This window comes from Anabrus simplex, chromosome 4, assembly GCF_040414725.1.
Source record: "Anabrus simplex isolate iqAnaSimp1 chromosome 4, ASM4041472v1, whole genome shotgun sequence".
Lineage (NCBI taxonomy): Eukaryota > Metazoa > Arthropoda > Insecta > Orthoptera > Tettigoniidae > Anabrus > Anabrus simplex.
The window spans coordinates 303,124,159-303,138,964 of NC_090268.1; the positions used below are offsets into that span (position 1 = coordinate 303,124,159).

Here is a 14,806-nt window from a genome sequence, read left to right on the forward strand (position 1 = left end):
CTGATGCAGATAGGGAATTATAGTATACATAGAGGAAAGAAAGAGAGTGAAACAAATAAATACTTGTTGAATCCAAGAAGAAGTCGAGGGAAGATTTTGGTAATAACCTGGAAAGGCTAGGTCAAGCAGCAGGGAAACCTTTCTGGACAGTAATAAAGAAACTTAGGAACAGACGGAAAAAAGGAAATTAATAATGCTTTGGGTAAGTAAGGTGAATTCGTAACAGATTCCAGGGAATCACTGGAGAGGTGGAAGGAATATTTTGAAAATCTTCTCAACGTAAAAGAAAATTTTCCTGGTGACGTCACAAACAACTGGGGTCATGGGGAGGAGGACAATGATGTTGGTGAAATATCACTTGGGGAAGTGAAAAGAATGGTAAATAAACTCCATTGTGATAAAGCAGCAGGAAAAGATGAAATCAGACCTGAAATGGTGAAGTATAGTGGAAAGGCAGGGGTGAAATGGATTTATACAGTAATAAGATTAGCATAGAGTATTAGTAAGGTACCTTCTGATTGGATAAAAGCAATAATTGCACCTATCTGAAGGCAAGGGAACAGGAAGTATTACAACAATTATCGAGGTATCTCACTGATCAGTACACCAGGCAGAGGGGTCACTACAATTTTGGAAAAGATGGTGCAATCAATGGACGAGAGGAAATTGGTTGAAAACTAGTGTGGTTTCAGACCACAGAGGGGCTGTCAGAATCAATTTTTAGTATGTGCCAGGTAATTGAAAAATGCTATGTGAGGTATAGACAGTTATGTTTATATTTTGTAGCTCTAAAGAAGGCACATGACAGAATACCGAGGGAAAAGATGTTCACCTTACTGGGGGACTACGGAATTAAAGGTAGATTATTAGAATCAATCAAATGCACTTATGTTGACAATTGGGCTGCAGTGAGAATTGATGGTAGAATGAGTTCTTGGTTCAAGTTACCTGCAGGGGTTAGACAAGGCTGTGATCTTTCACCTTTGTTGTTCATAGTTTATGGATCATCTGCTAAAAGGTGTTAAGTGTCAGGGATGGATTCAGTTAGGTGAAAATGTAGGAAGCAGTCTGGACTATAATGAAGTATGTATGTATGTATGTATGTATGTATGTATGTATGTATGTATGTATGTATGTATGTATGTATGTATGTATGTATGTATGTATGTATGTATGTATGTATTTATTTATTTATTGAACCGTATCATATCATGGTCCAACCGAACTGATTTAACACTGTGGACTATTTTGAATTTACCGCCAAGGAACAAAGGAACGCTGGGTGGCCGTGAGCATAAACGTGACGAACCCATAGCAAGCAGGGTGCGGAGTTTTCCCTCAGATGAACCAAGACAGGATGCCGTAATTTTACTTGCACAGACCCTGTCATCGGCATGGGCACGCTGGCGGCTAACAAAGAGAGCAAGGGATTTGTAATCGGGGAACCACCAAACACCAGGGTGTCCTGTAATACAAAATATCCAGGTCTGGAATAATTTGAATTCGATCCCACATATAAGTCACAGAGCCATATCCCACAGATCCTTGATGAGGACAATTCCTGTTGACATTTATGGAGCCAATTGAGCCTTCATAACCTAGTAACTGTGCCTGTTTTGTGTAATTATGATGTCTTTGAAATATCCGTTGTGGGGTAATTGGCTGTACACAAAGGGAGCTTCTCGCTAGCCGGGGAATCACTATTGGGGCGTCGGTCTCCTCACATTATAAAAGGGAAAGCGCGAGTGCAACTGCTCCCCAATGTGTCATAGACAGTCGTGCTGAGTGTATCTTCCGCGAGAACAGGTAGACAATGTTTTATCATATTCAGTGACACAAGAGAATTAGCAATCTTTACTTTAGCTCATCTGAGCAGTATTAACTGTACTATATACTGTAAATTATGCAGAGTTGTGCCGTAATACAAATTTGAGTGTGGTAATCAGAGATACTGCTAAGGACTGAAATTAAACCAATTAAAATGCACATGAATCACAAAGAATAATTTTCATTTTAACTAAAACACACAGAAAGAGGAAAGGCCTGGAAAGTGGTACAAGAAATTATAATTACTTCACATTATGATACAAAGTCTGAAAGTCATTACATCTCACCTAAGTTCAGCTAAAGCCCCCAGTGGAGCGGGGGCTTCACACAGCAGCATGTTATACTACCTTCTGTTGCACAACATATGCAACTTAAATATTAGTCAAAGCAGCAGAAAGCATGCCTAAATCAATAATGTGGTTTCCCTTGATCAGTTTGTTACTTTGTGTTATGTTATTACAGTACAATTCACAGCTTGTAAATGATATTCTCTTTGAAGAACCACGGGTACATACAGAGGAAGACAATTCAACAGGAGAGTCACTAACACTACTATTTACACTATTTTCACTGACAGTGATATTATTATTTACAACTATACTTTCTGATGTTATTTTCCTCTACCAGGACCTGCTTCTCTACTTCTTGGGCTTTTAAACGATTTCTGCTTAGGGATTTTGAAGATTTGTTTTCAGCACGTTTTCACAAGAGAAGAACATACAATAAATAAAAGAGCGGACTATGTGACACAGGTTACAGTAAATTGAAAATCTTAAGGATCCACCTTTTCAATACAATGATATTTTATTGATGTGAGTTAGATCACATGTTTATACAAGATTGGTATTAGTTTTGGCACTCATTGCGCGTCATCATCAGCCAATGAATCAATTGAGCAAATCATAACCAATAAAAAAACAATATAAAACACATGACAGCACCTACAATGACAAATGTTAAATTGTAACAAGTTAAAATGATGAGAGTAAGGTGTGTCTGACCATAAAGTAAAATTCTATAATATCTGAGAAGGTAACCCAGTTGTTAAGTCTTGATACACAAGAAAATAGTCCAGCTTGAGGCATATAGATGATAAGGTGTATCTTTAGTCTTGTTAGAAAGAAACTGTAAAACATGTGTTATCCATGTGAAGAATAAATCTTGTTCTCTTAATCTGTGGTAATCAACAGGCTTAATTCAAGTGGTTCTGAAGCAAACAATGTGGTCATGTGAAGATCTTATTTTGAACCAATGTTATGATTCCCAGTTCGATATGGTATCGTGGAGACCTTGAGCAGCATGTTGGTGCAGTTGCTCTCTTCAGTAGCCCACTTCCACTCCTTTCTTCAACTTATGATCTTATGGTCTATACGCCTCAAGCTCGGCTATTTTCTTTTGTACATGACTTAACAACTGGGTTACCTTCTCAGATACAGAATTTTACTTTATGGTCAAGCGCACCTTGCTCTCGTCATTTTAACTTGTTACAATTCAACATTTGTCATTGTAGGTGCTGTCATGTGTTTTATAAGATACACCTTATGATCTATACGCCTCAAGCTGGACTATTTTCTTGTGTATCAAGACTTAACAACTGGGTTACCTTCTCAGATATTATAGAATTTTACTTTATGGTTAGGCACACCTTACTCCCTCATCATTTTAACTTGTTACAATTCAACATTTGTCATTGTAGGTGCTGTCTTGTATTTTATATTGTTTTTTGATTAGTTATGATGGATCCTTAACATTTTCTATTTACTGTAATCCCAGTTCAATACGGAACATAATGAAGTTTCTAACTTTTAATGACACAGGTTAGCCACAACGCAAATGGACACTATAAAAACTTTTCCTTAGGTGTTCAACAACATTACTTTCTCAAGTGGAACTAAAATATGAATGTATATTTAAATATTTGAGTTCATTACTGAATAGGGGTCATAACCTTAAGTGTCAACTCAACATTTAAAGTGATTCTGAGGGCATATGACTGATTCTGGACAATCTAATTACTCACACAAAATAAAATACATTTCAACGTTAAAAATCCATTAAGAAAATAAAAACTTATTTTTGACTAAAAAAAGTGGAGGAGGACACCCACCTCCCCTTAAAGTTGACAGTTAACTACTTTGTTAGAATACATATATTTACACATAATACACTAAGTGGTGAGAGCTTCATTTATTGAAATTTAAATCTTGTTTTAAAAACTTTCAGTTCCTATTCACCTCATGAAGTAGTAACTCAAGCGAATGGGGGAAGTATGGAAGGCTGGTACAACTGCGAGCAATTTCCCAAGCATGATAGCCAAGGTTGCGGCGAATTAACTGGCGAAGAATTTGATGCAGGTACACTTGACTCTGAAATTTAAAGAAGCATTTGAATAAATTCTCCTATATAAATATGAAAAAATTAAATAGAAGGTCAAAAAAGATTTTTAAAATATCTACATAAAATAATACTTAAAAGAATGCATATATAAAATAACTGAACGCTCATGAAAGGTAAAACTCTATGGTCATACGTGGGTACTTAAATCTTAATAGTCGAACATCACCGATCATTCTTAAAACATAAAAATTTTACGTATATACGAACTGCTTACCGTCTTTTCTAGAAAACAAAACGGGAGAGAAAACAGTGAACTAGAGTCAGAAGTATAGAGCATGGTATCATTCTCAGCACCCAGAAGAATAGCGTCTTCAAATAATATTGCTGGAACAAAATAATACAAACATCTACAATATAATGACGTATGATATCAATGCTATATACAATGAAGGCAAAAGAGAAGTAAGGAAAAGAGTTACCTGAATTTGTAAGAGTTTAGCTGTAAAAATACCACAAACTGAGATCAAATCAAATAGGTTAGCATTAAATGATTGATATTTATACGAAGAAGTATTAACATCTAGGTCATCAGCACCATCAATCTTAAAAGATGGCCGAGTGCGAAAGGTTTGAGTACACTCTGACCCCTCACAGAAATTACTGTTAAATTTATGGCAGAGCCAGGATTAGAACTTGGGGTAACTGGGCAGTAGGCTACTAAGCAAAAAACAAGTTTGTAGTTTCATAAGACTGTTGTTATCGTGATCATAGCCACGAGACTACTAGCTTTGTGTGAAAACTGAGCAACAAGGCAGGACTTCCCATTTCTTTAAATGCCACAGATTTGAAACATGGTTGCCTATTATGCTAATCCCTAGACCAAAGGTTGGCAACATTTTTTGTAAAGGGCCAAAAAATAAATATTTTAGGCTTTGCGGATCAAGAGGCAAACACGATTATATACTTTTTAGGTAGGTCTAAAATACAAACAAGAAAAAATGCAAGTTTTCACAAATAACATAAGGTAATAAATATAATTAGTAAACTACAAAATTACTGTAGCCATTGATGCTTTCATCGCTCTTCCTTGAGAAGCCTTTCTCGTGAACAGTCAAGATTTTCTTCTGATGATGCAGAGAAAAGTTCTTTGCAAAACGTAAAGAATTTCACCTTATTTACTTGACATGGCATAAGTCCAAAAGCCTATATTATGTCTACAAAATTATTGTTTGAAATTCAGCTCTACTAATGAAATGAATGAAATTCCTTTTTTTTAAAAATCACATTTCATCAAATTTGAGGTCTCTGTCAACAAACTGATTGCAGATGTTCATCTGTTATTCTGATTGGTAATGAAGACTTTACATATTCTATCACTGAAAATATATTTTTGCACAGTAGGTACTACCAGAGATAAAGCCCTGAGCATATAATATTAATTCATCATAATTCATCACTTGGAAGACACTTCCAGAATTGTGTTAGATTTTCTTTTTAATTTGCGTTTTCACAGGTCATCACACTGCAGATTAATCACTTACAACTGTGGAAGCTCCTCAATTGTACAGTCAAATGGATTTTGAAATATGGAAATGCCTTCTGCACTTGCATCAAGATCCAAAAAAATGTTATTGGAAATGTTGTTTGAGCTCAGAAAATATAATGCCTAAAAATTTGCGTGGAAATGAAGACTTTACTTTTTATTTTTGACAGCAACCGGAAGTGCACATTGTAGCTTGACATGATCTGTGACTCAACTGAAAGCAGTTGTCATGGAAATGACTTTAATGAAGTATATGTTTTACATATTAACATTGTTTTGCCCTGCAGTTTTAAGATGAATCCCGTAAGAAATCCTACAATATCTGCAGCAAAAGCTAAGAAGTCATTCAGTGTTCGATTATAGCGACTGAGGGCAACTTTTCTCATCGAGTACAAATTTTTAAATTAAAATGTTACCACTGCTGAGACATCGAACTAGTATATGGTAGGGCAAGTCAGGATATTCACCTTCCACTTTTGATAAAAAAAAAATCACTTAACTCTTGATGATTCAGTCCACAAGAATGAATGAAGTCCACCGTGGATATAACTGGATCAAAAAACACAGGATACACTCAGATATTTTCCACAAAGCACCTACTGGTGAATAATACAATGAATAACCATAGGCCATTTGAAAACTTTGCATTTTCACAAGCCTTGTAAATGTTTCTGACTAAGCCTTTCTCTGTTCCACATATATTTTTACCATCATCAGTTGTGACACATTTCAGCTAGTTCCACTTCAGATTGTATTTTGTTAACGTTCACCCAACTTCCTTGAATTATTATTATTATTTTTTTTATTATTATTTTTTTTTTATTTTTTTTTTATTTTTTTTTGCCTTTAGTTGTTCTTCATTCACTTCAAACTTATCACTGACTCCTCGAGTAAACACCAGGAAATGACCAGCACCTGTAATGTCCATCAACTTGTCAAGAGGCTAGGAAAACAACTCTCAAAATCATTTGTTTTGTTAATTGGTTACTGATGTGGCTCCCAATATCCTCAACACTTCAGGCAACTATTCTAGTTGAAAGACTGATATATAATTAAATAAATCCATTTTCTATGGATACATTTCTTCAGCTGCTACAATCAGACATGATTTAATTAACTCGCCATCACTATACGGTTTTCCTTCTTTGGTCAAATAATAGCTACTCATAAGCTTACTTTTTGCAGCCTCATTGTCATTTTTTATTTTTGTGAGCAAACTCTGTGGTAATGAAATATTTCATTTTAAGTTCCAAATTTTTCTAATCATTGCTTCCCAGTGAGTTGGGTATATTGTGCTGAATACTTAGTCTGATAATAATGCCAATACACAATGCTTTATTGTCCAATTCAGTAACAAAATAATTCTCACTCTACTCTCCCTTAAAAGTACAACATTCAAAGTCTACTTTTCTCTTCTTTTGTGGTTTTGACAGTGACGTGATGGATATGCAATGGTCTTAAAACGAGAACAAAATGTCGCGGAACAACAATACGTACAGCACTGGTAATGCTGCTTAATTATAACATCACATCACGTCGTTGCTTTTCCACAACTCCTGAACTCAACAGTCAGCTGTTAGTGAGCATTACCAGAAATAGATAAATGTGGGAATGTTCCAATGTAACTTTACAGATGCTGAAATATTAATTTGCTATAATTTTCATGTTTCATAAAATATGATTCCTCTTTCAAATATTTAAAGAATTTAGAGATGTAAAATACATTTTTAGCTTGTGGGCCATCCAAAAGGAAGTGGAGGGCCCAATCTACCTTATGGGCCATAGTTTGCCAACTCCTGCCCTAGGCAATAGTGGCAGCAATTTTGAAATAGGATAGAATTTAAGTTAATGATGTTTTCTAGTTTTCCAAGAATCGCTCAGAGCTTCAGTTTATGTTGAGCAACCTGTATGAGCACAGTAAGCGTGTGAGTTACTAATGAATAAAGCTGAGACCATGTTAATAACACACAGCCTTCAGGAACAAATAAAAATGAATGGAGAGAGAACAGAATATGTTTATTCAGACCAGATAGTGTCCTTTTGAGCTAGCTGGATAGAGATCATGAGAAGAATAGTGACTGCCTGGAAGAAATACTGGTCACTAAGCTGCATTTTCAAGAATGATTTTTCTGTTATCATTATCATCGTTATCATAATTTCTTCGCTCCAGTAAGCTGGGTGCGGTTGCGCACGAGCCTCCTCCAGTTTGTTCTATCCATCCACAGATGCTGCTCATATATGCGACATCAGTTCGCATCTCTAATTTCAAGGTCCTTCATTATCTGTTTTTCCAAAACATCACGAGGTCTTCCTCTTGGTCTCTTCCCAGGAAGATTATAGTCAAAGTATGTTCGAGGAGTCCTGTGAGGGTTAATTCTTTTCATGTGACCATACCATTGCAATCACTTCACTTCTAGAGTCTCCAGCAAGCTTCTTTCCAATCCAAGCTGTTGTCGGATATCCACATTCCTTATTTTATCCATTTTTGTTTTTTGTAGACAAGAAAGGAGAAACTTCATTTCTGTTGCCTGAAGACAACTCTTTGTTGGTCCAGTAAGTGTTGCTGCGTCCAGGCCATACGTCAGTATAGGTACTAGATATATTTTGTACAAGCTGATCTTGGAAACTAACGGAAATGTTTCATCCCAAAGTATTTGACGTTCAGCGTGATAGAATTTGGAATTTTTCTGTATTCTGTCACTAATCTCTTGATGTATGGTATTGTCTGATGACAGAACACTACCTACAGGTAAATACTGGAAGTTGTCTACAATATCCATCTCCTCATCTCCAATTCTTAAATGAACAGTTAGAGAGTTTCTACTCATCACCAAGCCAACTGTCTTCGTTTTGCTTATTTTGAGACCAAAGGTTGTAAAAGCTTCATGCCAGAGATCTAATCTAGTTTGTACTTCCGCTTCTGTCTCACCCCATACCATTACATCATTCTCTTAACCGCTTTTAAAACTTCATCCATTATAATTATGAAGAGAAGTGGTGACAGACAACTTCCTTGCTGGACTCCACTCTTCGTTTCAAACCAACCTGACCTTCCATCCTGGACCTGGACACAACACTTGGTTTCATCATATAATCGTTGTACTCGTGCTATGATGTCATCGGGCAGTTTTTTATGTCTCAAACATTCCCATATATGTCTGCGTGGTACATGGTCATATGCTTTCTCGATGTCCAGAAAAACAGTCATAAGTGTTTTACCTTTCTCCCAATACTTCTCATAGAGCATTCTGGTGGCAAAAATGAGGTCTATAGTTGATCTATGAGGTCTAAATCCATATTGTTCCTCCTCAAGTGTAGGTTCAACATATTTTCTAATCCTACTCTCAAGGAGATTCGTAGATTTTGAGGCCATGTGACAGCGAGTTATACCTCTGTAGGTGGTACATTTCTTTCTATCACCTCTTTTCAACAATGGGATGATGACTCCTTGCTTCCAGTCACTGGGTATTACATTCTCTTTCCAGATTCTATTTAGTACCCAGTACATCCACCTCTCCTAGTGCTTTGATCATCTCAACACTTAATTCATCTGATCCAGTTGATGTGTTGTTTTTCAGCTTAGATATTGCTGTGCTGCTGTATCAACCACAACCTTCTTTAGAGTATCCCATTCTTCATCTACCAATTTCAGTTCTTCTCTTGGCAACAACCTGCAGACACCTTCCCTGAATTCTTCCTTTACACTTGGCTCAGTGTGCCTTTGGAACTCCTGTAATATTTTGATCTTATCCCTAGTCACCTCACCATTAGGAAGTTCTACAGATTGGATAGATTCATTTTGAGTTCTTCTATTCTTAACAATACTGTATAACAGTTTTTTATTTCCATCCTGCGTTATTTTGGTAGCCAGATCGTCCTTGCATTTCTCCTTTTCAGCTACAACCAACTGTTTGACGTGTAATTTTTTCTTTCTGTAAAGTGACAGCTTCTCCTCTATTTCATGTTGATCTCTCCGCGTTCTTGCTTGATATAAGGATCTTCTTGCACGGTTTCTGTCATTGATAGCCTTTTTAATATCATCATTCCACCAGGCAGTTTCTTTACGTTTTCTTATTTGACTCTGTCGTCCACATACTTTTTCTGCTGTATCAACCACAACCTTCTTTAGAGTATCCCATTCTTCATCTACCAATTTCAGTTCTTCTCTTGGCAACAATCTGCAGACACCTTCCCTGAATTCTTCCTTTATACTTGGCTCAGTTAGTCATCAAGTTTTTATTTTTGAGGCTCTTTTGTTACAGACTTTGGGAGGTCTTTTCTCTGCAATAACTGCAACCAACAGTCTATGCTCATCACCAAGGTCTTCACTTGGAATGACCTTAACATCATTGACATTTCTCCATACATTTTGATCTATCAGAATATAATCTATTACTGTACCTATTTTATCATCCCAGCTATATCTTGTGATTTTATGGGAGTCTCTTTTCTTGAATCAAGTGTTACTCACTATCAGGTTGTTTCTCATGCATAGATCTAGCATATATTCTCCCTCTTCATTTCTGTTTCCCATTCCATGAGGGCCCAGTATGGATTCATATCCTGTTCGTTGTGAGTCAACTTGTGAATTAAAATCATCCATTACAATTAGATTGTCATACTCAGTGTGTTATTCCAAGTTATTAAGGAAGTTGGCCTTTTCCTCTTTTGAGGAAAGTAATGGACTCTTCTATTCTGCCCAGTTTCACATACAGCGCTGAGACATGGTCCCCAAATAAAATGCAGGTCAACCAACTTCTAGTTGAATGATAAGAATTTCATTTGGTCCGTACTGAACTGAGATTACAATTAAATTAATAATATATTGTGGTTCCATATATTCAATACAAGAAAACTTACTAATGCAAGGTTACGTTATTAGTTAATCACAATTGGGACCGGTTTCGACCTTTAGTCAGGCTCGTCTTCAGCCTGTTGTTCAAACGGTGCAAGGTAAAAATTCGCTGGCAAAAAACAAGAGAACAAAGAAAACAAACTTTTTTCATGATGTGGAAGAGAAAGATTGCTTTCTATGGTCGTGTGACAAGAATGGGCCCTGCAAGGTTAACCAAGCAGATCTTCTTCTACTTCCAATGTAAGAAGACAAAAGGGGCTGAATCAGTGAGATAAAAAGTAATCTACAAGAGGTGGGCATCAGACATGTTGATATACTGGAGCCCAACCCACTTCAGAAGAAACTTGAAGACCACAAGAGTTTCCAAGAAAAGCCGAAGCTGAAAACAGGGAAGGCATGGTCCCAAGAAAGAAAGGTACAACACCGGCAATGAATGCAGGAGTATCATCATCATCATCATCATCATCATCATCATCATCATCATTTCCTCTCATCCAGCTCCTGCTGGGTCAGGGTACTTATTGCACTTCTCCATCTTTCTCTTTCCTTCCACCATTCCTCTTCCATGATCTTGTCCCAGTCTAAACTTTGTGTTCTTATGCCGCTCTTCACTGATTCAGTCCACATCTAGGTCTTCCTCTTGCTCTCTTGCCCCAGCACTTCACCTCCAGCATTTGTCTTGAAATTCTATTCTCCTCCATCCTCTTTACATGTCCAAACCACCTTACTTTATTCTTTTCAACTCCCTCACTTACCTTTCCTAACCCTTCCTAACATCTACATTTCTCACTCTGTCTTTCCTTGTCTTTCCTATCATACTTCTTAGAAATTTCATTTCACTGGCTTGAATTCAACTCTCTTGCCTGCTAGTCAAAGTCCAGAAGTATTGAGCAAATGTTAAAGCCAGGGGAAGGAGACAGTTCAAATGGCATGGTCCTCAGTTGGCTGAAATGACATGAATGAATGAATAATAAATAAAAGTGTGATTTATAGAATTGGACTATGTTCTTTCAAAAACAAAACATGTCCTTCTGCTTTTAATTAAATGATATCTTTTTCAGATATAATCTATTAGAAAATATTTTGTTTTTTTAGCTTTTTAATCCTGAATTAGTTTTTGCAGATTGAAGAACCTCACATTTATGGATACAGAAAGTTGGTGGTTTTGAAGTTAAAGACAAGTTTGTGCATCTAGGATCACTAATATCAAACTCTAGAAGCTCTACACCTGAGATACTCAAAGAATTGAGATGGAGAGGATAGTTTTTTATAAGATTAGCAAAAATCTGTGGAGATCACAGCATTACTGAGCGAATAAAATTCCGGCTGCTCAACACTCTTGTCTTTTCAATATTAATGTGTGCATCTGAAACATGGACAGTAAAGAAGTAAGTTGATCGTAAGAAACTCAATACCTCTGAAATGTGGTGCTATTACAGGCTATTATGTACCCCATGGACTGAGAAACATAGAAATGCATCCATTATCAAGGAACTGGGAATTCAGAAGCGAATATATGACATTATCAGCGAGAGGATCTTGGTCACACAGTAAGAAGGGAAACCTCAAACTCTTGATTAAAAAAGGCGAATTAAATGGTAAGCGACCCAGAGACCGAATTCCTAAATGTTGGTTAACCCCAATTTATAATACCATTATAAACTTAGATTTATAATGTCTAATAACGGGCCAACTATACTGGTATTATAAATTTACTCATTCGGGATAAATATTTCTGGTTCCATATGGGAATCAACGTCTGTATCATCTGATGGCCAGGTAGGCAACAATTTTTGGTAATGAGAAAAAGTCTCTCATAGTGCACTACCACTGCCAGTGGCTCCAAGTAGCCTCCACATTATGCACTAGCCATGCGTCTTGGTAGGTGTGCTATTTACCAACTGATGAACCCAACTTAGCACACTGGAGCGAAATGCTGGCAACCAGGAATGAGTTAGCTGGAAAATTTATAACGTCCAATAACGGACCAACTATATTAGTATTATAAGTTTACTCATTCAGGATAAATATTTCTGGTTCTCTATGGGAATCAACGTCTGTATCATCTGATGGCCAGGTAGGCAACAATTTTTGGTAATGAGAAAAAGTCTCTCATAGTGCACTAGCACTGCCAGTGGCTACAAGTAGCCTCCACAATATGCACTAGCCATGCGTCTTGGTAGGTGTGCTATTTACCAACTGATGAACCCAACTTAGCTCACTGGAGCGAAATGCTGGCAACCAGGAATGAGTTAGCTGGAAAATTTATAATGTCCAATAACGGACCAACTATATTGGTGTTATAAGTTTACTCATTCAGGATAAATATTTCTGGTTCTCTATGGGAATCATAACCTAAATTTGCTGAACTCTGCCAACAATTTTCGAACTGCAGTCCAGGCAGCAAAAGATCGCAAGAACTGGAGATGGACTGTGTCACACGCAGTCATCACACCCATGAGAAGGAATATGCAATGAGGAGAGGAGAGCTATTCTACTGATTTGTGGACTAAACTGTCCTCTAAAAGGACTATTTTGTCAAAGCGTGGTAAACCTGTCAAGACACCAATAAGTTGGCAGTTGGAATACAGCTTTCTGGTCATTATCTGATATTAAAGTTGGATCATATGTGTTTAATAGGTAGCTCATTGGCTGTTGGTGAGCTTCAGGTGGAACATCATGAGTCTTTCACTTATTCCATAAGGCAGGTTAAATAAGAGAAAAAGAACAGGAAAAAAAAAAAAGTTAATACAGGTGAAAGAAGACTAAGAACACATAACAAACTCAAAGGAAGAAAAGAAACCTACCAGTCCTTGTTTCAATTTTTCTATTGTTCTCTTGGTCCAAAGAAGCCTGTTTCTTGGTTTATCTGTCTCTTTCTGTCTTCCAAGCTTCCTCTGATGATTAAACTCATGTATTTTGGATTTGAACTGTTTACACACATACAAAATGCTGAATGAGTGAAAACCCTTCAAAGTTAGCAAACCAAGCTCTGCAGGATAAGCTACATTGCTTTCCTAGAAAATGTTAAAAACAAGAGGACTTAATATTTGGAAGGGTGATTTTCTGGTAAGTATGATCACAAAAAAATTCTGTCTTGCTAATTGATTTCACTGAAAATGCAAAGGAAAAATCTTTCTTTTCTGGCTTATGCTAATATGCAGAAAAAGTGCATACTGTGGTTTCTACAGCAAAACAATCCTCTCAATCTCAATCCTAACTGCTTCCTGCTTGTTTCATGCTGAGGTTCCTTCCAGTGGTGGCATGTCTTCTGATAATCTAGCACATTGTTACTCTGAACGGATGCTACAAGTGAAATTTTTCCAATTGCCAAATTTAAAAACAAACAACAAAAACAACAAATCTGTGACATAACACCCCATTAAGGACCATGACCTGTCAAGATAACTGCTGTCTGGCCTGATCCTGCAGATATTGGAGTGCCAAGTGCTTAGCATTACAACATCTTCATTTGTATTTCTTGGATTTCACAATCGCAACCACATTTTAAGAGAACAAAAATTAACCTGATATTCTTACTCAATGGAAGACTCTGGGGGGAGCCTGTTAACCCCTGGAGGGCGCGTCCCCAGGTGGTGGATAGGGGGACCCCCAATTCAGTAGGGCTGGTTGAAATACCCAATACAACCCGCCGACCAACAGGCAGTCCAGTTCCTGGGAACTTTAAAATACTGGCACACCCTCTCTCCAGGGTCACAAATATGGAGGGCCCAAGCCCAGGGTATGGGTGAAGACCCCAACGGCATCAGTAGCGGAGAAGGTGGACTTCGGTACGGCATCGGTGGCGGAAGAGGGAAAGTTGTAGCATATGTACTCCAGTAGAGTGGTCTAGATTAACACCTAGCAGTAGGTATAAAATGCCTTTGGGAGTGGCAACCCCATTGAAATAATAGGCTATATATGATATGGTACTAGCGAATAAACATCAGAAAAGGTTAGGCCGTCCCCTGCTTAAAGCGACGTGCAGTTCTCGGGGTGCATTTTTTTACAATTGGCTTTACATCGCACTGACACAGATAGGTCTTATGGCAACGATGGGACAGGAAAGGGCTAGGAGTGGGAAGGCAGCGGCTGTGGCCTTAATTAAGGTACAGCCCCAGCATTTGCCTGGTGTGAAAATGGGAAACCATGGAACACCATCTTCAGGGCTGCCGACAGTGAGGTTCGAACCCACTATCTCCCGGATGCGAGCTCACAGCTACACGCCAATAACTGCATGGCCA

At 37.5% G+C, this 14,806-nt stretch overlaps 1 protein-coding gene across 1 annotated transcript in view; it reads right to left on the reverse strand.

The window, feature by feature from the left end:
* Rich (Guanine nucleotide exchange factor subunit Rich) overlaps window positions 1-14,806 on the reverse strand; it is a 629,630-nt gene that overhangs the window by 236,590 nt on the left and 378,234 nt on the right. The window contains exons 13-14 of the mRNA XM_067145638.2: window positions 4,439-4,548; window positions 4,062-4,193 (exon numbers count right to left, since the gene is read on the reverse strand). Of these exons, the coding sequence (XP_067001739.2) occupies window positions 4,062-4,193; window positions 4,439-4,548 (242 nt within the window). The remainder of the gene's footprint in view (window positions 1-4,061; window positions 4,194-4,438; window positions 4,549-14,806) is intronic.